Source organism: Salvelinus sp. IW2-2015, linkage group LG13 (genome assembly GCF_002910315.2).
Source record: "Salvelinus sp. IW2-2015 linkage group LG13, ASM291031v2, whole genome shotgun sequence".
NCBI classification, from domain to species: domain Eukaryota; kingdom Metazoa; phylum Chordata; class Actinopteri; order Salmoniformes; family Salmonidae; genus Salvelinus; species Salvelinus sp. IW2-2015.
The window spans coordinates 19,569,471-19,595,328 of NC_036853.1; the positions used below are offsets into that span (position 1 = coordinate 19,569,471).

The following is a 25,858-nucleotide window of genomic DNA, read 5'->3' on the forward strand; positions in this document are numbered from 1 at the left end:
CATCACCCTGCTCCTTTTCATTAAACTGCAATGACGGGACCAGCGGCCTGAGTTCCACACGCTCCAGGACCTGCCTATGGTGAGACAGTAGAACACAAGTGGTTAGGTGAAGAGCTAGTGTAACGCTTAACAGTAATGAGACCTGAAGACTTGTGATAGCCTTAGTCTTGTTTTGTGAGCTATTACACTAAGTAGGCATTGTTAGTATTTACTTCACTCACCACCTGTCACCTGGACCAGTGCTAACCGTTCAGCGTTTACTCGTGTTCCTGCTGATATCCTGTTGCGTTTTCCCATGTTTAGGATGATATGATGGAGGATACTCCCCTGTCCATGTGCAGCCTCTGATGGAGACGGAGAGGACACAGTCTGACCTGATGGAACAGCCAAACGGACCCCCCCCCCCAGACCCCCTGTCTCTGACCAGGTGGAACAGCTAGAACCCCACAGACCCTCTCTTTCTGAACTGGGGCTGCGTATCTATAGTCCAACCTGATCTACTCTCCTTGTCCCCTGTCCTCGTTTCCTTTCCTTTATCTGCACTGACATGAGAGAAAAGGAGTGGTGAAAGCCAGTCCCTGGTAGGCATCCTCCATATTGCTTATCTTGAGCCTGTGATTTCAGATCAGTGCAGATGGAGAATGGGGTAGAGGGAGGCGCCATTTTAGACCATTGAGATGCAACTTTGGCGTTCCTTCTCCACCTTTGTGTCTGTGCACAACAGTAGGGTTCTGAGTGTGAACAGCTCTCCTCTTGATCTGTGTGGATCCCAGGTTCCATCAGCAGCACTCTCACTTCTACATTCTAGGGTGCACTTTCAGTCAGCTGTGGTTTGGTTGAGTGGTCAATAACGAAGGATCATCTCTCAACACCAGTTAAAGCCTGGTAGGCTCCTTGTGCCTGGCTATAGTGTCGTACAGTACGGTTGCACTTTACGGATTGAAAACGAGTTCCTCTCTCTAAAGGTCCTGGTTGTTATTGTTCATTTTAAAAATCTTCTCTTGTTTATTTATTGGGAGACTTGTCTCTGGTGCTTTTAGCTCAGTGGGCTAACACAGCCAGCCTTGTGGCGTGCAGACAGCCTGGGTTCAAACCTGGTCAGTCACACTTGTAAAAGGGGAGGGGTCTTTGTCTGAGTATCTTTAGTACCTTTTATAGAGCTTTAATGGACTCTCTTCATCGCCACCAGAGATATAGACAGAGTGCAAGTCAATACAGAGGAAACTCCTCCATGTCAGCGCAAAACATTTCATGCTAGTTAAAATTCTACATTTCATAGCAAGCGTTCTTAACTCTGAGACTGGGTTGTCCATCACTGCAGTTCTCACAGCCAGGCCCAGACCCAGATCTATGCTCTTACATGTCTGGGTCTTAGTCAGGAAGAGCCTTGGGAAGATTCAACAGAAGAGATTTCACTGGTGACATGACTGTTTCCAACTGAATTTGAGAAGTTGTCTTTCAATACAATTCACTCCTTGTTTTAATCATGTAACTACATCGCATGAGGGTAACTTGTTGCCCAATATGTTAAGTCAGTCAGTGCTAGCCACTACCATTAGTAGTCAATTTACTGTCTCAAGGGAAGGGAACTCCATGAACACAGACATGGTAAATGTATCACACAGGTTCAGAGAGAAACTCTTATGTAAAGCTTTTATGAGGATTATGCTCTATTAATGTGAAGTGAATACTGTGTGTGTGTGAAATAACTTCATATTTCGGACTTCATAAAGATACTGATAGACTGTGGACAGGTGGATACTGATAGATAGAAATGGTTTAACTGACTCAACACTCACAACAGCACATACAAGTTGACCTTTTTTTTAAACTAATTTAGCAATAGTTATTTCTATTTCTGAATGTTTATCAAAGTTTAGCTACCTTAGAGTTCTTGCTTGGGATACTGCCCTCTAGTTGACAGATTTGTTGGTTGCAGACCAGCAAGTCAAGGGGTTTGTTGTCGTGCCACTCATATGTATCAATGGGACTAAAGTCATTGTTGAAACCAAGTGGTTCTATTTGAGTTGAGTTGAATGGTAGTTAATTTGCACCCCTGTATTAGTAGCTCCATATATGAAGTGCCAAAAAGCAGGTTAAAGAGAAACAGAGGGTTAAACCACTCAGGTGAGTATGTGTGTTTGTGTGTTTGTATTTTGCCTGCTGTGCGTGTTGTAGAAGTAGGTGTGTTGTCTCTCCGTGAGAATCAGACTCCTGATCTCATCCTTCAGCTCTGATACAGATGCCCTGCAGGACACACAGAGATGGTATTATTACACACTCACACACACCTGATCTGCTCAGTGTGTGTGTATTGAAAGACAGTTGGTCAGGTCAAAGCTGTGGTTTCTGTAGCTCTCAGTTCCTCTAGTGTCTGGGGAAAGATACTTTTTAGAGGTTAGGGGTCGGGAGTCACTCAAATTACCTTCATCCATTCTTTTATTATTCATTTGTTCATTCATTCATACCTTGCACCTGCGTTCATACTGCCCCCTTATCTCTTTGGCCTCCGACTGCTGAAGAAACATGTCCTCCTCATGCCTCCCTGTCACACGCATACTGTAAGATGAAACAGAAGGAGTAGGTGTAAGCAAGACTGTGCTTGCCCTCCATACAGAGACCAGCTCTGAGTCTGAGATGTATAGTCCTGCAGAAACAACCTGAGAACAGAGTTTGAGTGTGTCCACCTCTCTCCTCAGATGATCCCTTTGCAGCTTAGATGTGGTGTTGGAGGGCCAGTAGGAGGCACCCTTTTCTCTGGTCTATTTTGTTTTATCCCAATGTCCCAGGGCAGTGATTGGGGACATTGCCCTGTGTAGGGTGCTGTCTTTCGGGTGGGATGTTAAATGGATGTCCTGACTCTCTGTGGTCACTAAYATTCCATGGCACTTATCGTAAGAGTAGGGATGCTAACCCCGGTGTCCTGGCTAAATTCCCAATCTGGTCTTCATACTGTACCATCATGGCCACCTAATCATCCCCAGCTTACAATTGGCTGATTCATCCCCCCTCCTCTCCCCCGTAACTATTCCCCAGGTCGTTGCTGTAAATGAGAACGTGTTCTCAGTGAACTTACCTGGTAAAATAAATCTAATTAAAAGAGCTGAAACTGTAAATGACAAAGATCAACGAAAAGGACAGCTTTCACCAAACTGCTCCAAATTGGTATGATTCCACACTAAGGGCTAATGGTTGATTTAGGATTGGGTCGGGGTATATATCACCTCTCTTCCAGGTTACCTAGTGATGTGCCTTCTCAAAGTGCTGAGCTCACGGCCCACCTCTCTCCTCCATTGCTCTCTCCTCCTTCTCTCCACTCCCGGACTCACCGGCTCTGACCTTCTCCTCTCTCCATCCCTCTCTCGTTCCTGCTCTTTCTCCGTCGCCTGCTCTCACAGCCAGTGAATCTTGTCTGTGAGAGATAAAAGAATAACACATCTACAATATTCATTCAATAAATCTATTAATATTGGTTGCTATATTCCTGTGAGCAATAATTGTTAGTGTCATTTATAGGTACCTTGTAGTGCCTGTATGTGGCACTGCTGAGTGTCTCTCTCTGTCCATGTCATGAAGACTCTTGAGTCAGAGACTCTAGGGCCTGGAAACCATTACAACAGGAAGAAGAGGAAGAAGAAATGACTTAAAATGTATTGCTATTTAGGCACCTTTTAAGTATGTAATAAAAAGTATTATTTTATATAAACATATACACTCGCATGCACACATAACACACACACGGACCTGGATCTGCAGTTGTGATTGGACGGCTGCCAGGTCTGCCCACTGCATCACAGAGGGTGAGAACAGAGGTGGAGGGCTGGGGGAGACGAGAGATGTATAATGCCAAGTACAGTATGTATAATTATGTTATAGTGCCATCTACTGGTTACTCACCCTCATCTTGGCCACGCTGCCATCAGCTGCTGAGAGAATGGAGCTCAGCTGGTGGTCCCAGTTCATCTCATGGCTGCTCTACACAAACCATAGGACAATGGTGCCAAGAAGTCTGGGCCTTTATGGCACAGGAGTTAGTGCACTTATCCTCTAGCTCCAGGCTCTCTGGTAGCCTGGCTCACGTGACCCACAGCYCAGGGAGAGCTGTGAACACACTGGTCTAGAAAGGATGATGTTTGTCATGCAAAATTCGCTCAGAAATTGTGTGCCGGGTTTGATTAGCTCTCTCATATTTTTTTCCCTTGAGTGTTGAGACCTCTCGTTGTTTGGATTTGAAAATCCAACCATTTTAATGGAAGGGGGCAGCGCTCTGGGACTGTGTGTGGCTGTGCTTGTGGGTGTTTGAATGAGAAAGACAGAGGAGACAACCAGTAAAAGGACAGCCTCCTACAGTAGCGATGCATTCAACTTGATTGGAGTCCACCTGTGGTAAATTCAATTGAATTGGACATGATTTTGAAGGCACTCACCTGTCTATATAAGGTCCCACAGTTGACAGTGCATATCAGATCAAAACCAAGCCATGGGGTCGAAGGAATTGACCGTAGAGCTCCGAGACAGGATTGTGTCGAGGCACAGATTTGGGGAAGGGTACCAAAAAATGTTGGTGGCATTGAAGGTCCCCAAGAACGCAGTGGCATCCATCATTCTTAAATGGAAGAAGTTTGTAACCACCAAGACCCTTCTTAGAGCTGGCCGCCCGGCCAAACTGAGCAATCGGGGGACCCTAAGCACACAGCTAAGACAACGCAGGAGTGGCTTCGGGACAAGTCTCTGAATGTCCTTGAGTGGCACAGCCAGAGCCCGGAGTTGAACCCGATCGAACATCAAGAGCATGCTGACCGGTTGCATCACCGCCTGGTATGGCAACTGCTCGGCATCTGACCGTAAGGCACTTACAGAGGGTAGTGCGTACAGCCCAGTACATCACTGGGGCCAAGCTTCCTGCTATCCAGGAACTATATACTAGGCGGTGTCAGAGAAAGGCCCAAAAAATGGTCAGACTCCAGTCACCCAAGTCATCGACGGTTCTCTCTGCTACCGCATAGCAGGTGGTACCGGAGCGCCAAGTGTAAGTCAAAAGGTTCCTAAACAGCTTCTACCCCGAAGCCATAAGACTACTGAACAATTAAATGGCCACCCAGACTATTTGCATTGACTCCCCCCGCCCCATTTTTTTACTTTAGTTAATTTAGTAAATATTTTCTTAAAACTGCTGCATTGCTGGTTAAGGGCTTGTAAGTAAGCATTTCACTGTAAGGTCTACTACACCTGTTGTATTCGGCGCATGTGACAAATACAATTTCATTTGATTTGATCTCTGGAGAGACCTGAAAATAGCTGTGCAGCGACGCTCCCCATCCAACCTGACAGAGCTTGAGAGGATCTGCATAGAATAATGGGAGAAACTCCCCAAATATAGGTGTGCTAAACTTGTATTCATACCCAAGAAGACTTGAGGCTGTAATCACTGCCAAAGGTGCTTCAGCAAAGTACTGAGTAAAGGGTCTGAATACCTGTTTTTGCTTTGTCATTATGGAGTATTGTGTGTAGTTTGACACAGCAGGGGTTCAAACTGTAGAACCCAGTTCCTACATTTGAACATAAAAATAAATTTTATCAAACAACACTATCCTACATTTTATCTCTAGGACCCTCAGGATGACAAATCAGAGCAAGATTAATGAATGTAAGTACATTATTTACCTTCTGAGGTGAATGTATCAAACCAGTTGCCGTGATAAAAGTGTTTTGTTGCGCAATCTCCTCAAACAATAGCATGGTATTTTTTCCCTGTAATAGCTACGGTAAATTGGACAGTGCAGTTAGATTAACAAGAATTTAAGCTTTCTGCCAATATAAGACATGTCTATGTCCTGAGAAATGTTCTTGTTACTTACAACGTTATGCTAATTACATTAGCGCAGGTTAGCTCAACCGTTCCGTTGTGGGGACACCGATCCCTTAGAGGTTAACCCCCGTATTCGGTAGGCCAAGCTTTGAAAAACTACAAACCTCAGATTTCCCACTTCCTGGTTGGATTTTTCTCAGGTTTTCACCTGACATATGAGTTCTGTTATACTCACAGACATCATTCAAACAGTTTTAGAAACTTCAGAGTGTTTTCTATCCAAATCTACTAATAATATGCATATATTAGCAACTGGGACTGAGTAGCAGGCCGTTTACTCTGGGCACGCTTTTCATCCAAACGTGAAAATGCTTCCCCCTATCCATAAGAAGTTTAAAAAAAACTGATATTGGCACAAGATGGAGGGAATGTTGGAACATAACGAGATTGCAGTTAACGAAAATTTACTCTTAATTCAGTATAAATTTATGGATAGAATTTATTATACAAATATTTACAAATTCTACAGCACAATGGCAGAGTCATGTCTGAAGTGTAAAACTACTAATGACTCACTAATTCATGCWTTCTGGGAATGTTACAAAATTCTAAATTTATGGGCTACTTGCCTATGTGTCTCCTTGCCTATGTAACAGGCAAGGATGTAACATACATATTTGGGGAACTGAATGCAAGCATGCATGGGAAATACAAAAACATTATACAGATGAGTGACCAAATCAGTGGATTCAGAGGAAAGAATTCTTATTGGAGAGAGAGTCTTTCAAAAGCGAACCATGCCCCGTTCCCTCGGCTGTTGTGCATGTTTCTAACAGAACACAGAATCAGTAAGTGTTTCACATGAGTGATGACTGCTCACCTCCAACGCTTGGAAGAGCACTTTGGGGCATACTTCCCAATCCGTTTCACTGTGATCCTGGCTCAGTTGGCATGCCGGTAAGTGAAATCGAACAGCATATCGAGCTATCGTGACCGAACGCATTCACGGGTCACTATGGAGGATTTTGGTTCCTGTCTCAAAGGGAATATCCTGTCTTCTCCCCCTGAGCATTAATGCCGTGTTCAAAACAGCTGGGAACTCGGAAATCTCCTACTTCCGACTTCAGTGCGTTCAAGACAACTGGGAACTCAGATCGTCATGATTTCACCTCGTATTTGTTGGAGTTCCCAGTTGTCTTGAAAGCACTATGATAATTCCATATGTGCTATTTCATCGTTTTGATGTCTTCACTATTATTCTACTATGTAGAAAATAGTAAAAATAAAGAAAAACCCTGGAATGAGTAGGTGTGTCAAAACTTTTGACTGGTACTGTGTGTGTATTTATATATATACAGTTGAAGTCGGAGGTTTACATACACTTGTCGGAGTCATTAAAACTTGTTTTTCAACCTCTACACAAATTTCTTGTTAACAAACTATAGTTTTGGCAAGTCGGTTAGSACATCTACTTTGTGCATAACACAGGTAATTTTTCCAGCAATTGTTTGCAGACAGATTATTTCCCTTATAACTCCCTTTATCACAATTCCAGTGGGTCAGAAGTTTACATACACTAAGTTGACTGTGCCTTTAAACAGCTTGGAAAATTCCAGAAAATGATGTCATGGCTTTAGAAGCTTCTGATAGGCTAATTGACATCATTTGAGTCAATTGGAGGTGTACCTGTGGATGTATTTCTAGGCCTACCTTCAAACTCAGTGCCTCTTTGCTTGACATCATGGGAAAATCAAAAGAAATTTAGCCAAGACCTCAGAAAAAAATTTGTTGACCTCCACAAGTCTGGTTCATCCTTGGGAGCAATTTCCAAACGCCTGAAGGTACCCCGTTCATCTGTACAAACAATAGTACACAAGTATAAACACCATGGGATCACACAGCCGTCATACCGCTCAAGGAGACAAGTTCTGTCTCCTAGAGATGAACGTACTTTGGTGCGAAAAGTGCAAATCAATCCCAGAACAACAGCAAAGGAAGTGAAGATGCTGGAGGAAACAGGTACAAAAGTATCTAAATCCACAGTAAAACGAGTCCTATTTTGACATAACGTGAAAGGTCGCTCAGCAAGAAAGAAGCCACTGCTCCAAAACCACCATAAAAAAGTGGGTGCTTTGCTGCAGGAGGGACTGGTGCAGGTCACAAAATAGATGGCATCATGAGGAAAGAAAATTATGTGCATATATTGAAGCAACATCTCAAGACATCAGTCAGGAAGTTAAAGCTTGGTCGCAAATGGGTCTTCCAAATGGACAATGACCCCAAGCATACTTCCAAAGTTGTGGCAAAATGGCTTAAGGACAACAAAGTCAAGGTATTGGAGTGGCCACCACAAAGCCCTGACATCAATCCTATAGACAATTCACCCAACTTATTGTGGGAAGCTTGTGGAAGGCCACCCGAAACGTTTGACCCAAGTTAAACAATTTAAAGGCAATGCTACCAAATACGAATTGATGTATGTAAACTTCTGACCCACTGGGAATGTGATGAAAGAAATGAAATCTGAAATAAATCATTCTCTCTACTATTATTCTCACATTTCACATTCTTAAAATAAAGTGGTGATCCTAACTGACCTAAGTCAGGGCATTTCTATTCGGATTTAATGTCTGTAATTGTGAAAACTGAGTTTAAATGTATTTGGCTAAGGTGTATGTAAACTTCCGACTTAAACTTATACGAATGTGAGTTAGCATTTAGCAATCACTTCTTTTAAACCTGAAAAGGGGCTACGGCTAAATGTTGTGCAGCGAAAACAGCCAATACTGCATAATCAAATCGGACTTTAGTAACCACATTGTGGGCCTGTTAAAATACATCAGGGGCAACCCTGTTCCTAGAGTGCCGCAGGTACTGCAGGGTTTTGTTCCTACTAGACACCATTCCTGACCAACTGATCTAATTGATCAGTTCTATGATTCTCTAAATTCAACACACCTGGTCTTCCAGCTTGGTTAAAACAAAAACATTAAGTGCCTGCGGCACTCCAGAACCAGGGTTGCCTATCCCTGCAATACATGACGGATTTGATAAATATCCACTTTGTCAGATCAGATTTGTTGAATATGCACCAATCCGGCGTCTTTCTTCTATCCCCTATGATCTGCGTTCTGTTGACCTCTTTACCGCATCTATGGTTTGATGAGGATGGAAACAATTGACTGTAAACCATATGCTATAGGTAAATCAAACTTGACCAAAACAATAGAAATGCCAGGGAAATGCTTGGGGGAAGGATCCTGAATCTCCTCATTGCCCCCCAGTAAAGTTTGCAGACATTTAGTCTATTGTTTTTATATGTGTATTTCACACTATTTTGAGGAAAAAATCTGAGTATAATGCTTGTATGGAAYTTAACGCCACATTGTTGGCCTGTTACAATACATCAATCATGACTTATTTGACGTACACTACCGTTCAAAAGTTTGGGCTCACTTAGAAATGTCCTTGTATTTGAAAGAAAATCACATTTTTTGTCCATTTTAATAACATCAAATTGATCAGAAATACAGTGTAGACATTGTTAATGTTGTAAATGACTATTGTAGCTGGAAACGGCAGATTTTTTATGGAATATCTACATAGGCGTACAGAGGCCCATTATCAGCAACCATCACTCCTGTGTTCCAATGGCACGGTGTGTTAGCTAATCCAAGTTTAGCATTTTAAAAGGCTAATTGATCATTAGAAAACCCTTTTGCAATTATATTAGCACAGCTGAAAACTGTAGTTCTGATTAAGGAAGCAATAAAACTGGCCTTCTTTAGACTAGTTGAGTATCTGGGCATCAGCATTTGTGGCCAGAAACAAAGAACTTTCTTCTGAAACTCGTCAGTCTATTCTTGTTCTGAGAAATGAAGGCTATTCCATGCGAGAAATTGCCAAGAAACGGAATATCTCGTACAATGCTGTGTACTACTCCCTAGAACAGCGCAAACTGGCTCTAACCAGAATAGAAAGAGGAGTGCTTACAACTGAGCAAGAGGACAATGACATAAGTGTCATTGAGTGTTTGAGGAACAGATGCCTCACGTGGAAGCTTCATTAAAATGGTACCTGCAAAACACCAGCCTCAACGTCAACCGTGAAGAGGCGACTCCGGGATGCTGGCCTTCTAGGCAGAGTTCCTCTGTGCAGTGTCTGTGTTCTTTTGCCCATCTTAGTCTTTTTATTTTTATTGGCCGGTCTGCAATATGGCTTTCTTTGCAACTCTGCCTATACAGTTATATTCACTTTGTAAGCAAATCCTCTCTCCAGGTAAGAACATGTTGTTCAATGAAAGTCAGTCAATTGAAATGTTAAACAATACAAATGGTGTGTTCCTGGTGGGTCACCTGATCTTTTCTTGTGTCTAGTACTGAAAATACAGATATTTACATGTGTGTGACAGGGGTTGTGATGATGGAGAAATACACTGGAATTTGGCTCTCGCGTTTCACACATCAGTTTCAAGGAACTAAAACAACCAACTTCTGACAGTGGATACCACAAAGGTCAAACATTCATCTGTGTGACCTACACATACAGCGAATTCATTAATATTGGTAATGTTTACAAATACATAACCATTATTGAGTAGGTGATTGAAACAGCATAATCTAGATTTTACAAGTTTGACTCCTGACAATGTTATTTGAACACCACTGCCTATATGGTTCCTTAAAATATTTATATCAACATGTGTTTTGGTTCCATGTTAAATATAATTTATTTTACAGCATGGTGACYGTGTGCTAAATTGGAGAAAGAAATATAGTATCTTTACCCACTATTTTCTGTATTCACAGCTAGTCAGCTCCAGTACATTCATGTATACTCATACAGTATTACTTATGTATGACAACATCCCCAACTCATTTTACCCCACGCTCCAGTGTGTGGTCCACCGAGGCTGCTATCCCAAGAAAGGGCACTGGTACCGACAGCTGAATATGACATCATTGGCTAGAAACAAGTTTGTCAGCTACGTAAACTACAGCAAATATGATGACAGTAAGACATTGTTTTTGGATATGAGCCTAAAAAGACTACCTAGGTATTTGTTCTTCGTCCAGATTGATGTAAAATTCTGAAGGAATTGTTTTCTGACATTTTGTGCTAGTCCAATCATGTCTATCTTTTTTTGTGCCTCTTTTGTTCCTGTAGATCTCTGGTCTTCTGTATAAACATTTGGGGAGTGCCCTCTAGGCCAAGAGCTGGGGCAGGATGCACCATTGCCCACAATGTGTACGTTTTGATAAAGCTGCAGCTCCCCTCGGTTAAGTTGTATAGCATCACCGTGGATGACTGCAAGTGGTGTGTGTGACAACGGCGGGCCCAAGTATCACTGGACCTGTATTGCTGACATTAACAGAGAGGTTAGCCAGGAGAGCAGAGGTGGAGGGGCCATATGCACAGAGAACCAAGCTGTGCGGAAGACTTTCAACAATGTTGTTGGTAGTCATGCCTTTAGTAGATTATGCATGTCGATCTCTCCTGTATTGTGTCTTTAAATAAGAAACAGCGGCTGCTGAAAAATATTATACCCTTAGCAGTCTCTATGTATAGCTGTTTAGTTGGTTAGGTCTAGAAACACAGTACTAATGCTCTCAGGAAATCAGACACTAAAATATAAGAATTTCTATGGATTTATAGACAGGACATGCATAACTGTCTTCATTGTATCAATCATTTGTTTTGTTTCTCACTTACCCACCATCATGTCACAATACTTGTAAACAGTCATTTGTATTGTTATTTGTTAGCAATTGCACTATCTTCCAGAGCCCTATCATTCTGAACTGCCTAGTTGTCACAGTAGGCAATTTGCTGCCGTGATTAAAATAGAACGTGAAATATTATCAATGAAAAAAGTTCCCATCTGTATGTCTCCATCATATGCCCAAATATAAGGTTTTATTTCTCAATTGTTTATGAACATCAATTATGTGAACAACCAATGTCATGTGGTTAACTATCTGTTGGATGTCATGGATTGTTAGTCCTTGCGTGGGGATCACTGAGTGTACAAAAGAGCCCCACCTGTTTTGAGCCCAACATTTTTAGTCTGATAACTCGTTGCTTGTTGGAGTACATTTGTTTTCCCGATAAGAATGCTTATTTGGGAAACCCTTGTGAAGTCACGAGGATGGGGAAGAAAGCTTTGGGGAAAGTGAATACAGTCAAAGTAGACAGGAGTGGTATGATGTTGATATTGTGTGTGTCTAAAGAACAACAGGAGCGCGGAATTATCGACGCATGAAGTGGACAGCTTTGATTTTCGGAGCAGGGCACCGGTAAAAGGTGTTATCTCTGGACAGTGATAATATCTTAGGCAAAAAATTCCAGGAGTAGTTAATGCACGTTGCTTGACCCGTATAGAGAATTGGGAAAAGGAGCTAAGTTTATCTGTATTATTGACGTTTGGGTATTTACCACCCTATGTAAAGTTGGGATATATAAGATACTGTACGCCGTAAGAGCGTTCGTGCAAAACCCGATGCAATGCAAGAAATGTAAAAACGTTGTCCATGTGTCAAGTGTTTGCAGACGGAAGGAATATGTTATTAAAGAGTCTGAATGTAAAATGTTGCAACTGTGGTGGAGATCATATTTCCGAATTCCCTGAGTGCCCTGTTAGGGTGAAAGAGGTTGAGGTGTCAAGGATCAGGGCTGTACAGCATATCTCCTATGTGGAGTTGGTGAAGAGAGTTGAAGGGGCAAGYGGCCACAGTTCTGCAGAAGATATGGCGGTGGATGCATCACAACCAGTTGCCGGTGTTATACGCCAATCAAGTGATCTGGATACACTTATTGTTAAGAAGGTGGATTTTGTGGCATATATAGCCACAGTTATTAATTGTACTGCACAAGTGTCCAAGAAGCTGGACATCATCTCTGCAGCCGAGAAGGTTTTGGGCCTCCAAGACTTAACGGCAGAAGCACTGCAAGGACTGTTGCCAGGAGATGTCCCATCATCACAGGATCCTTCTGAGCCTGTGTAGGGACATGATTAAAACAGAAAATTAGGCTGATTTAGCTTAATTAACATTTTGTTACTGATAGTTTGTATGATATTTTTTATTAATTTTTTTACCACAAATGTTTTTATTTTTGGATCCTTATTATACAGGTCGCAGTTGTAAATGAGAACTTGTTCTCAATTGGCCTACCTGGTGAAATAAATAATACAAATAAAAATGATCCACCTGTACAGTAGGTGGCGAATGCACATATAATTGTTGTGAACCCCCATTATTCAAAAGAAGAAGAAAGGGCAGGGCGTTTCGTTTTTTCTACTGAACGTAACTTCCTTTTACATGAGGAAGCAAGGCGGAAGTACTGGACAGAACACGTGAAAGAATATACATTCAGCTGACAACATGGACGTCGTAGAAGAGCATGATATACAGGATAAACCCACGAAAAAGAAGACTAAGAAGCCAAAGAAACAGCCAAAGCCTCCACATGAAAATGGTAACGAAAGCATGATTGAGAAAACAGAGCCAGAACATGTGGATCCGCCAGCAGAATTCTCGTTTCCCCCCACATTCAGTGTGTCTGAAATAAAAAATAAACAACGCAGACACCTCATGTTCATGAAGCTGAAGCAGGAGAAACGGAAGGTAATGAACGTTTAGCATGCATGTGTTCCCACTTCATAATTCTTGAAAGTTCTCTATTTACTTCTTTAGTCGGGTCATCTACGAAAATAGTGTCTTTCCAGTCCCCGCCGTAACCACCACTAAGAACACTTAAATGTCTGATCAACTTTACAATGTTTCTTTTTATAAAAGAGACCGTTAGATGGCAACAAAAAATGTGTAATATATTGTACAATCCGGTCAGTAGCATGAAATGTGCTTGTCCCTCTGGTCATGAGTCAAGGTTTAACGTCACTGACATGTTAAATCACCKCCCCCCCCCCKCKCTTTAAATATCATAATGCAAATTAAAGTATTAGCTTTATTTCGTGGACTACTTAAAAAACGAATATAAAAAATTATTTACAGGGAATAGCTGTCCCTCAATTACATGTCACTGGTGTTACCCTTTTATAAAAATATAAACACCACTTGTAAAAAATGCAACATTCATTGGAGGAAGGTCTGTTTTGAAAAACACATGGTGTGTCTGCACTCTCCCTTCATATTTTAGCAATGAATAAATAATAACAAATAATAACAATTAGGTGCGTCCTTATTTGTCTTGTTTATACAAGTGTGTAATGGAAATGTGCGTTTTGCATATTCCAACTCCCCCTGAGACACCCGCAGGGAATGGGATCACGGCAAGGGTCACCATTGTCCAGCGCACCTGGAGCATTTGGGGTTAAGATCCTTGCTCAAGGGCACAATGACAGATTTTCACCTTGTCGGCTCCGGGATTCAAACCAGCGACCTTTCGGTAACTGGCGCAGCACTCTAACCTCGACGCTATACCTGCCCCCCCGGTGGAAAGTCTTACCAGTTGGAACTGGACGAGAATATCTATTCCGGTCTTTTAGTGTAACCATGTAACATGGTGTTTTTTAAATTTAATTTCAGCAAAAGGTGGCAATGAAGAAGAAAAAGAAAAAAGAGAGGGATGCTCTAGGTGACAAGGTAAGTAGGTTGGATGCTGCAACACTTATGACATCACTTGGTCCCACTGATCTGTAAATGAATAGAGACAACTGTTAGAGTCCTKTGTGAGCAGAAAGACTATAAGAGTAGCCCGTTATTGACAGACCAAAGAATTCCAAGATGTAGGCCTAAACATAATTGATATTAAGATGATGACTCTTACCTTTCCAATGTAGGCTCCCCCAAAGGAAGTTCCAAAGACGATAGAAAACCAGAGGGTATACGACGAAACTACTGTTAACCCTGAAGATGAAGAGGTACTGTCTTTCTGCAGAGCTGTTTGATGTCATCTCGTGCCTTTACAGTATAGTGTTTTGATGTTGCACATTACTCAGATACTCTCCATTGCAGGTTGCCTTTGATGAGGGAACTGATGAGTTTTCGGCCTATTTCAACCGGCTGACCAACCCCAAAGTCCTCATCACCACATCGGACAGACCTAGAGGGGTGAGTGGACTAGAACAGCACCCGGAGACGGTGCTGTTATTTATTTCAGTCCCGCTGTGAATCTCAGAAGATTGATATCACGGGGGTGATACCTTCTGCAAGCTTTCGCTCTAAAGGTGCTTACAKTCCAGAAAATAAAATGCAGCCGCCTCCATTGGTTTCTATATAAAGCCGGCGTCAAATTTGCCACACCCCCCGTCAGCAGCGGCACCGGGAGGGACAGCAGTTGTCAACCACATGCACGAGCGGAGAATCTTTCACTGCCAGTCCAGTTAAACACACTTGAACTTTTTCCCCTTGCCGCTGGACCGCTTTCTTTAAAAATATTTTTTTATCAACTGTAGAGGGCTTGGCTGATGTTTTCCGCTCCCTTGCTGTAGGCTCCTTAATGCTGATCTAGCATATCTGCTGGTTCAGGTGTCAATACATGGGGGGGAAGCCTGTGTACCTGGTAGCTCTCCAGGAAGAGGGTTGGCCACTCCTGCTTTATCATATTAAAGTAACTACCCAGTGAAAATCTCACTTTTAAAAGTCCATATTCTGTTAATGTTGTTGACTCATATTTGTGGCCAAAGCATAAATTAGAGAGAACCTGTATATCAAACAGATKTTTTAAAAAATGTTGATAGAATATTACCTCATGTTGCCTCATTGGCTGATCTATGTAAATCACCTAAAATTCCAAACAAAGGGAAGAAGTCCTTCTAAAGATTAGACCTAGTGAATCTAGCTCAGGCTGATATCTGTAGACGGTTATTGACGCACTGGAATGTAGGAGACCAATACTGTATGTAGGGCTGGGCGATCATTCGTCACTTAATATTCTCTAACAAATAATCAGATATACAGTAACATTTTATGGTAGTTATTACAAAACTGTCTGCTTTCTGCTTTGTCTTTCAGAGGACCGTGAGGTTCTGCAACCAGCTGGCCACAGTCATCCCCGACGCACACGTGTACTACAGAAGAGGCTTGGCACTCAAGAAAGTCATTCCCCAGTGTATAGCCAGAGATTTCACATACCTCCTGGTCATCAATGAAGATCGTAAGGTGCCCAGTATCCTTTGGTTGACTGACTGAAACAGGGACATTGCGACTGTGAATATGTTGACTGTTAATGAAGCAGGATGCTTATCGTACTCTAATGCTGTTGTTGGTCTGCGTTTTTATTACATGCACTCGCTTTTAAGTCACAGACCAGGCTTCAGTATCACAATCCTAACAGCCTGGCACACAGTTTAGTCCTGTTTCAAGTTTCCCCGCCCACCTCGAGGTGGAGAGTTGGAGTCAGTAATAATACAAAGTCCCTTGTAGATGTCTCTGTTTCCTTCACCACAACACTAAGATGGTATGGTTCTCTGCCACCTCCCTGATGGGCCTACTGCACACTTCAAAGTCAGCAGTGTCCGACTGCGGAAGGAGATGAAGGCAAGACATTTCAAAACTGTTCAAACAGACATGTCAATGTTTCACTTAGAGCTACAGTATGTCATTTGAAAAACAACAAACCCGATGCTCCGCCACTTATTTTGATATATAGCTGAGGCATAATACCGTAATAACATTCTCTGGGGTTTGGGCTGGGTAAATGTAACCTCTCAATTTTATAAACGGCACACTAGATACGATAGATACAAGAACTGACAGTCCATGTGTTTTTTTTACAATGACATTGTTCTGATGGGGTAAGACAGTTGTACTAAGCTCATGAGGTATTTCCAGGTTTTATTATTTTAAGAATGAGTAGCTATAATTCGTTTAAAATTCCCAAAATGTATCAATCCCAGACTGAATGTTTTAGTGTTGTATCTATGTGCTTTAAAATGATTCAAATGAGTCTGGCATTCTTTAAGCAGAAATTCTGCTCACTTAGGGGATGGATCTGGAAAATGTCTACATTGTGAGAATATAAATACTGAAAGAAAAACCTTTTACAGAGGCGAGGGAAGGACCCGACAGAACACTCCCCAGAGGTGATCCTCAACAATTTCACCACCCGCCTGGGCCACAGCATGGGACGACTCTTTGCTGCCCTTTTCCCTCACGACCCCCAGTTTGTGGGACGCCAAGTCGCCACTTTCCACAACCAGAGAGACTTCATCTTTTTCAGATTCCACAGGTGAATGTTCATTAGAATGCCTAGAAATCATTCGCATAATGATAGCACACATACTTCTGCCCAATGTTTTGCATGATGTATGAAGGATACATCYGGGAAATGCAGTTTAAACATCGTTTGCTAATTGGCAAGACATCTTGCAGATGTATTTTTAATATCTGCATTGTAAATTCGACACTTGCATAATTTATACGTCTCGGCGAGGTCTTCCCAATATTCAAATACTCTCCAAACTATGTATGTGACGTGCTCTATCATTTTCAGTCCCGCTAGTTCATTAACATTAAAAAAATCACATTTTATCAAATGATTGGCATGGTGTGTTTTTGGATTAAAACATAATTCACTAAAACATATTTTCTAGCCAACCCTAATCGATTAAATGTCTCCGATGACAAGATCCACCTTTCAAAACGAGTCATTGGCTAGCTAACAATCAACTGACAAGCTTGCTAGCACACCCASAAACTCATTTGTAAACATATTAACCAACTAGCTAGCGCACAATCTTGTCAAACTGTTAACTTGTAGCTTCCTTGCTAATAATTTATGCCAAATAAGACATAATGTACTCTGCAGTGACACTTGCGTTACGATGTCCAGCATGCAAACGGCGCTGCGCTAAAACTAACTGACTTCAGGGGTGTATTTCTCTGAACAGCTGATCAGGGATACCTCTGTTGTAATTAGCTCTGCTGCGCAACATTTTAAGGATTGAWACACAAGTTATGCATCATTTTAAAGCTAATAGTCTTCTCTTTTCAACAATGTATAGAGATAAAATGTATGTCCGGGTCAATGCGACTGGAACAAGTCTCATATTCCCTACACAATTTGATATGTCYGCCAAAGGTGTGCGTGTTTGCTGCTCTCTTTGCATAGTGTTGTCAGGCCATCGTTGTTTCCCATTCTAATGGGATCTGAGTGATGGGCTTATAGAGTGGTCCACAACATGTCAATGCCCTTGTACTCTCCAAAGGTACATCTTTAAGAACGAGAAGAGAGTCGGCATTCAAGAGCTGGGACCACGCTTCACTCTGAAACTCCGATCATTACAGAAAGGAACCTTTGACTCCAAGTTTGGGGAATATGAGTGGGTTCTCAAGGTGAGTTGTTCAGTCCTGTTTTTTTCTTTGATTGTGGAACAATTGAAACTGATAGTGACTGCTCGTTTAGCAAAAGCAGTAGAACAGTAAACCTTTTACAATAGTACTGTGGAAGTAAAGGTGTGCAGCTCAATTTTGAATAATTCCTCATCTCTGCAACCCATAACCAAATCTRGTGTGATTTGGTTTTGGGGGAGAAGTTGAGATCAGTGGTGTAGTGGAGGGTAAATGCCTTTTGCGCACCTTTTGTGTTYACCCACTTTTTGCAGGAAAAATACATTGAAAATAGCCAAAGGTAGTGTTACTTTACTCCCTGCGAAGGGTGATCAATGTTTACACACCTTTTTTTTTTTTTTTAATCTATTTTTTACCGCTGCATCACTGATTTGCGATATTGGACTAGTGTGAATGGCAGAATCAGGGCAGATCCTCTTTGGTAGCTAAATAATTACTAAATTTGCTTTTACACTTTTCAGCGACATGAAAATGACGTCTGCAGAAGGAGGTTCAACCTTTGAGTGAAACATATGGACCTTCCCACGACATCATCTACATGAGACATTTTCTACAATGCATACCAGTTTGTCAGATTGTGTCAAGGCAAAAATTGCAGTCGTGCCTTTGGCCATGCAAGTCTCTTAAAATGTGACAACTTGTCGTAGGTTGTCATTTTAATTTGATGCATCTTGTTCACATTTGATAATAAGTCATTGTGAAAGAGCAAAGCAGTCTGTTTGATAGATTCTGGCTTTGTTAACACTTGTGTTTGTGCTTTAGACAAAACATTAATCTGTACCTGTAAATGGTATTTCATATTTTCAAGTAAAACATGTATGTACTCTGAAATGTTAGTCATTTATTATCAAAGACTTGTAAAATGTTGTACAAGCATGTGGTATGCAATTTCCCCTTGACTTTAGTGTCRAAGGGGCACCACAAGATGCGTAGCATGTCTCGTTGAAGAATAAGCTGATACACTGACAATGTCATTCCAAAATGGCTGCGGTGTCTACTGCTTGCTAGCATGAGGACAAAAAAGGTCAGTTTTCCGGAAAACTAGCAGTATTTCAATCTTTTCGATGGAGCGGAATGAAGGTAAAATTTGGAGGACATTGGCATATCCTATCCCTGCATTGAGGTATCTTTTCCGACCCATATCTCGCGCCGGCTCCATGACGTCTTAATGTAACCATGATTGCGTTCCGACCTCAATACAGCTCGGTGTAAAAAAGCGTTACTGTAGAGTCTATCTTCTGGCAACTCTTCTACTGCCTATGTTGGTTTGCAGTGGTTCAGTTTCATGAGCTCCTCAATCTACTCGGTGAAGGCCTGGCAGTAGAACAAATCATTTGGATGGGCCTTTGATTTCCATAGGCGGGCATGTTTTTTTCCCATGGGGTTTACAATTTATCCTACCATTTCTACCGACTTGCCTGCGAGTTTTGATWATTTTTTTATGTGCACATTCGTGGAACAGTTTAATTTGACTAACGTTTTTGTTTCTTCTAAATCAGTGTCACGTGGTTAATCATAATCTGGATTAAAAATGATAAAACTAAAAGTAAAGATTAAACTAAGGTGCGAGCACCAGCCTCTGCCATATGGAGACATTGATGGTCTACACTGTGATCCCATTGGAGGCTAAAGAAATGAGCGCATGGAACTAAGCTAGAAATAGGCCAGAGCAGCAGTAGGCCTTATAGCGTCCATCGTCAACTAAGTAAAATACATAGGCCAAAAGCCGACAAATAAAAACGGAAGATATCCTGATGAAAATTCCAGTTCTTTCAAATAACATTAATCCCTCTACTCCGTGTGTCTCCCTAGAGTTGCCAGACAGCTATTTCCACTGGATATATGTGATCATCAGATCATGATAGGTTTGTGCTAAATGACTTAAATGTAAATGTAAATGTTTGTCACCGAGGCTTGGTGATTATCGAGGTCGGGAGAGTGTTGGAAATATTTTTCAAATACTGTGAAGATCTATTCGCAAAGGATAAAAGAAAAAGAGACTTGACTTACTGTGAGGTGAAGAGAAAAAAAATGAATGAGAAACTCTCAGACTCTCATTCATCACTACTGGACGTAGTGAGTTAAGACAATCAGAAATCCGACATCCCAAATGGCCACTTTCCTACATATGCAGGCAGCAGGTCTGGTAGGCCTTCTTCTATCCATGCTCAGGCGTGCAAGCTCCCTCTATGTTCCTAGAGAGAAACCAGACCCATGCTCACATGGGGCACTCCAAACAAATGAAAYTGACAACTCGTAAATGATTATGAAATAAACCAAAACTTGTTTCTCACAACTGTAGCAGGTTGTGAACTTCTGCAAACAAAGTTTCCACTCCGATAATGAGAACGGTAGGCTAAATAACTAATACATGCATTAACAGAAATTAATGTAACCAAATGACAGAGGAGTAACGGTACATTTACTAGACCTACTGGTGACATTGATAATAAATATACAATCAAAGCGCAAGAATTTGCGGGCGACAGCTGAAGAGCTGAGTGCATGCATTCTGGAGAGCGAGTTGGCATATCTTCACCACACACCCCTCCCCTTGTCTCAACATTTTAAATTATAAAGACCCATTATCTTCACTCATTTTAGATGCTTTTTACAGACAGCCGCAACTTAATCAGCTAGGCCTATTGCCACAATCTCTGCCCAAATTGCTGGCTTTCCAAATAGGCAGAGGGCTATGCACTAGTGATTTGAAACAATCCACAGAAAAAATATATATAAGAAGCTAATGATCCTCTGTGGCTAATTCATTCTCTGGTGAAGTATTTTGAAAGGAGTCATTTAATTTTGGAAAATTAAGGGGAAGCCAACTTTAGGGGAAGCCAACTGTCCATTCCAATTCGCATGAGGCTGAAACCAGAGATCTGTATACAATGACGAGATGCTCATGTCTCCGCCCTAACAATGGCAGTTGTRCCAAAGGCAGGCTGCAAGCTTAGGTCTGCATTATATGCCGATAAAAATGCATTAGGGGTATTCTGGASAGATTTTGGCAAGAGTGAGYCAATCTCTTCACCGGKGAAAGCATTCAAGCGAGCCAAACAGRGCCACTCTGTCTTACTATATGTAGCACATGTATCTGATCCTGTATAGCCAGAAACAATACATATGAAAAAGTTTGGGCACCCCTGACAATTTCCATGATTTCCATTTATAAATAATTGGGTGTTTGGATCAGCAATTTAATTTTGATCTATCAAATAACTGATGGACACAGTAATATTTCAGTAGTGAAATGAGGTTTATTGGATTAACAGAAAATGTGCAATATGCATCAAAACAAAATTAGACAGGTGCATAGATTTGGGCACCCCAATAGAAAAATNGTGAAATGAGGTTTATTGGATTAACAGAAAATGTGCAATATGCATCAAAACAAAATTAGACAGGTGCATAGATTTGGGCACCCCAATAGAAAAATTACATCAATATTTAGTATAGCCTCCTTTTGCTAAAATAACAGCCTCTAGACGCTTCCCATAGCCTCTAATGAGTGTCTGGATTCTGGATGAAGGTATTTTGGACCATTCCTCCTTACAAAACATCTCCAGTTAGGTTTGATGGTTGCCGAGCATGGACAGCRCGCTTCAAATCATCCCACAGATTCTCAATGATATTCAGGTCTGGGGACTGGGATGGCCATTCCAGAACATTGTACTGGATAAATGCCRGGGTAGATTTTGAGCAGTGTTTTGGGTCGTTGTCTTGTTGAAATATCCAGCGCCGGCGTAACTTCAACTTTGTGACTGATTCTTCAACATTATTCCCAAGAATCTGCTGATATTGAGTGGAATCCATGCMACCCTCAASTTTAACAAGATTTCCAGTACCGGCACTGGCCACACAGCCCCACAGCATGATGGAACCCCCACCAAATTTTACTGTGGGTAGCAAGTGTTTGTCTTGGAACGCTGTGTTCTTTTGCCGCCATGCATAACGTCCCTTGMTATGACCAAATAACTCAATCTTTGTTTCATCAGTCCACAGCACCTTATTCCAAAATGAAGCTGGCTTGTCCAAATGTGCGTTTGCATACCTCAAGCGACTCTGTTTGTGGCGTGTGTGCAGAAAAGYCTTCTTCCGCATCACTCTCRCATACAGCTTCTCCTTGTGCAAAGTGCGCTGAATTGTTGAACGATGCACAGTGACACCATCTGCAGCAAGATGATGTTGTAGGTCTTTGGAGGTGGTCTGTGGGCTGTTTTTGACTGTTCTCACCATCCTTCACCTCTCCGATATTTTACTTGGCCTGCCACTTCTGGCCATAACAAGAACTGTGCCTGTGGTCTTCCATTTCCTCCCTATGTTCCTCACAGTGGACACTGACAGCTTAAATCTCTGCGATAGCTTTTTGTAGCCTTCCTCTAATGTTGAACAATCTTTGTTTTCAGGTCATTTGAGAGTTGTTTTGAGGCCCCCATGTTGGCACTCTTCAGAGYAGAGTCAAAGAGAACAACAACTTGCAATTGGCCACCTTAAATACCTTTTCTCATGATTGGATGCACTTGTCTATGAAGTTCAAGGCTTAATAATGAGCTRACCAAACCAATTGTCTGTTCCAATTAATCAGTGCTAAGTAGTTACAGGTATTCAAATCAACAGAATGACAAGGGTGCCCACATTTTTGCATAACCTATTTTTCACATCTGATTTAATTTCATACAACTTAATATTGCTACACTAAAAATCTTTGTCTGGACAATACCCCAGTACTCAGCTTTTATTAGAAAATGAATGGCATGCCACTGTGATCATTTTCTGTGACGACAGAGTAAATTATTATGCCGCCTCAGAGGGGTGCCCAAACTTTTTCATATGACTGTATGTCATGCCATACTATTTTTGTCCAGACAGCATCAGATACATGGTCTACACATACTGAGACAGAGGGACGCTGTTTCGCTCGATCGGATGCTTTATCTGAGATTGATGCGTCTTACTTTTTTTMGGCGRGCATCTCGGTCAAATAAATGATCACTATTTCAATATTTTTWTTTGGAAGGGCAAGGAGGTACGGTAGGGRGGGCCAGGCCCCCTAAGGCCTACCCACAACGCCGGCCCTGGTAAATGCCCTCATGGAAAMATTAGAAACCTACATCAAATCAAATGTTATTGGTCACATACACATGGTTAGCAGATGTTAATGCGAGTGTAGCGAAATGCTTGTTGATGCACAACAAATGATGTTGATGCACAACATCCGGGATTAGCATTTAGCACCTRGTGGTGGAAAATAGTGTTTGATAAGGAACGTTACGAATATTTTAGCTAACTAGCTAGCTAAACAGTTAACATTGCTTTCATAACAAGCTAGCTAGCTTAAGCCTTAATTCCTAACCTTGCTTGCCATGGCCAGCTAGACAAATATTTTGCTTCCTGGCTAGCTAAACGGTTYTTGTCAAATCAAATCAAATTTATTTTATATAGCCCTTCGTACATCAGCTAATATCTCGAAGTGCTGTACAGAAACCCAGCCTAAAACCCCAAACAGCAAGCAATGCAGGTGTAGAAGCACGGCGGCTAGGAAAAACTCCCTAGAAAGGCCAAAACCTAGGAAGAAACCTAGAGAGGAACCAGGCTATGAGGGGTGGCCTCTTCTGGCTGTGCAGGTGGAGATTATAACAGAACATGGCAAGATGTTCAAATGTTCATAAATGACCATGGTCAAATAATAATCAGGAGTAAATGTCAGTTGGCTTTTCATAGCCGATCATTAAGAGTATCTCTACCGCTCCTGCGGTCTCTAGAGAGTTGAAAACGGCAGGTCTGGGACAGGTAGCACGTCCGGTGGACAGGTCAGGGTTCCATAGCCGCAGGCAGAACAGTTGAAACTGGAACAGCAGCAAGGCCAGGTGGACTGGGGACAGCAAGGAGTCATCATGCCCGGTAGTCCTGACGCATGGTCCTAGGGCTCAGGTCCTCCGAGAGAGAGAAAGAAAGAAAGAGAGAAGGAGAGAATTAGAGAGAGCATACTTAAATTCACACAGGACACCGGATAAGATAGGAGAAGTACTCCAGATATAACCAACTGACCCTATTGTCGACACTAGCATAACAGGCTAGCTAGCTTAATTCCTAACCTTGCTTCCCATGGCATTGGCTAATAGCTAGTAGTCTATCCAAACACACCAGACGACAGTTTCGATAGGATGTAAGCCATAAAGAATGATAGAGGCCACTAGTGGCCAAAAGACTGTATTAGCATGGGCAGCGCCATTGAGGGCTTCCACCGTTTTAATATTGTCTACTGGGTGGGACTTCCAACTTCATTGGCTGATCCCTCCTGGTGACCCTGTTGGAGTCATTTTCAACTGGGTCATCAGGAGGGATCAGCCAATTGTGAAGAAGAAAAGGTACTACTTCAAAATGGAGCTGGCTTCAATGGCGCTGGCCATGCTGTCACAAACATTATAATGGTACAGATATATAAGACTCATCTTTGTATCTCTAGGAATAAGGGTTTCCAGTTAAGAAAATGTGGTGCCGGAATACATTTCTGACCATTTGAAAAATGTATCCGACCCATATGTATTGGTTAGGATTAGGGCCTCCACCCACTGCTCAGAATGACAGGAATCACATTTAGATTATGGTAATATATCTAAACAGAAAATGCAATTTGTGTAATGAAGCAGCCAATATAACTTAAATTTCAAACATTTGCCAAAATGCAATTTGTGGGAAAACCATTCTAAACCCCACACCTGATAGCGGTTCCATATATGACAAAGATGAAAATGTCTATTAGAAACTTAGAGGTTGAATCTAAAGATGCGACAACTAGGATGGGTTGCTAATATGACTAGGAATGTGCCTTTGGCATCTGGACAATGAAAGAAAGTTAATATGAAAACCAACAGAACAGAAGAGAAATGGCAAAGCGGTGCGTCCAATAGGGAAGTAAATGGAAATAAAATTGCCAAYATTATATAACTACTCCTATCTATACAGAAATAAATAAAATACTTCACCAGAAAGCATGACTAAGCCACTTAGGAATCGAGGATAATTGGCTTCTTTAAAAAAAAATCACAWGCTCATAGGTAGTGATGGGTTTTCCTGCTCTTTTCAGTGAGCCGGCTCGTTCTGCTCAGCTCACCAAAAAGAGCCAGCTTTTTTTCTTTTCWTATGTTTTGTAATTCTTTCAGGTCAAACCGTTTGCGATAGTTTTACTATGATTGGTGTTAAAACAATTCTAATTAAATGAAATCATACTCTACCTTTAACCACAATGTATTTAAAAATGCATTGGTTTGTTATGAAAAATAATGCTATTAATAGCTATTAAACATTTGCATTTAAAGTATAACTTTTTAATGTATATAAACGAAGTGCATATAAATCAAACCATTCAAAACTAATACAATCTGAAAAGCATAATAGAATATTGCACCATATCAAAAAAAAAAAAAAAAACAATTAGCAAAACTGCAACATCCAACAAATTGAAATACATGTAGAAAAGAAGGATGGTATTACACATGTGCATTTAAAATATTACTTTTTTAATGTACAGTTGAAGTCGGAAGTTTACATACACCTTAGCCAAATACATTAAACTCATTTAATTTCAGTAAAAATTCCCTGTCTTAGGTCAGTTAGGATCCCCACTTTATTTTAAGAATGTGAAATGTCAGAATAATAGAAGAAATAATGATTTATTTCAGCTTTTATTTCTTTCATCACATTCCRAGTGGGTCAGAAGTTTACATACACTCAA

The 25,858-nt window shown here is 41.4% G+C and overlaps 1 protein-coding gene across 1 annotated transcript; it reads left to right on the forward strand.

Moving 5' to 3' along the window:
• The first annotated feature begins 13,121 nt into the window (after positions 1–13,121).
• On the forward strand, positions 13,122–18,629 carry rpf1 (ribosome production factor 1 homolog). Its single transcript, XM_023999202.2, has 9 exons — positions 13,122–13,434; positions 14,356–14,412; positions 14,610–14,690; positions 14,785–14,880; positions 15,784–15,937; positions 16,226–16,308; positions 16,818–16,999; positions 17,979–18,105; positions 18,582–18,629. Exons 1-9 carry the CDS (start codon positions 13,192–13,194, stop codon positions 18,621–18,623), a joined length of 1,065 nt encoding a protein of 354 aa, XP_023854970.1. The 5' UTR covers positions 13,122–13,191; the 3' UTR covers positions 18,624–18,629.
• The last annotated feature ends 7,229 nt before the right edge of the window (positions 18,630–25,858 follow it).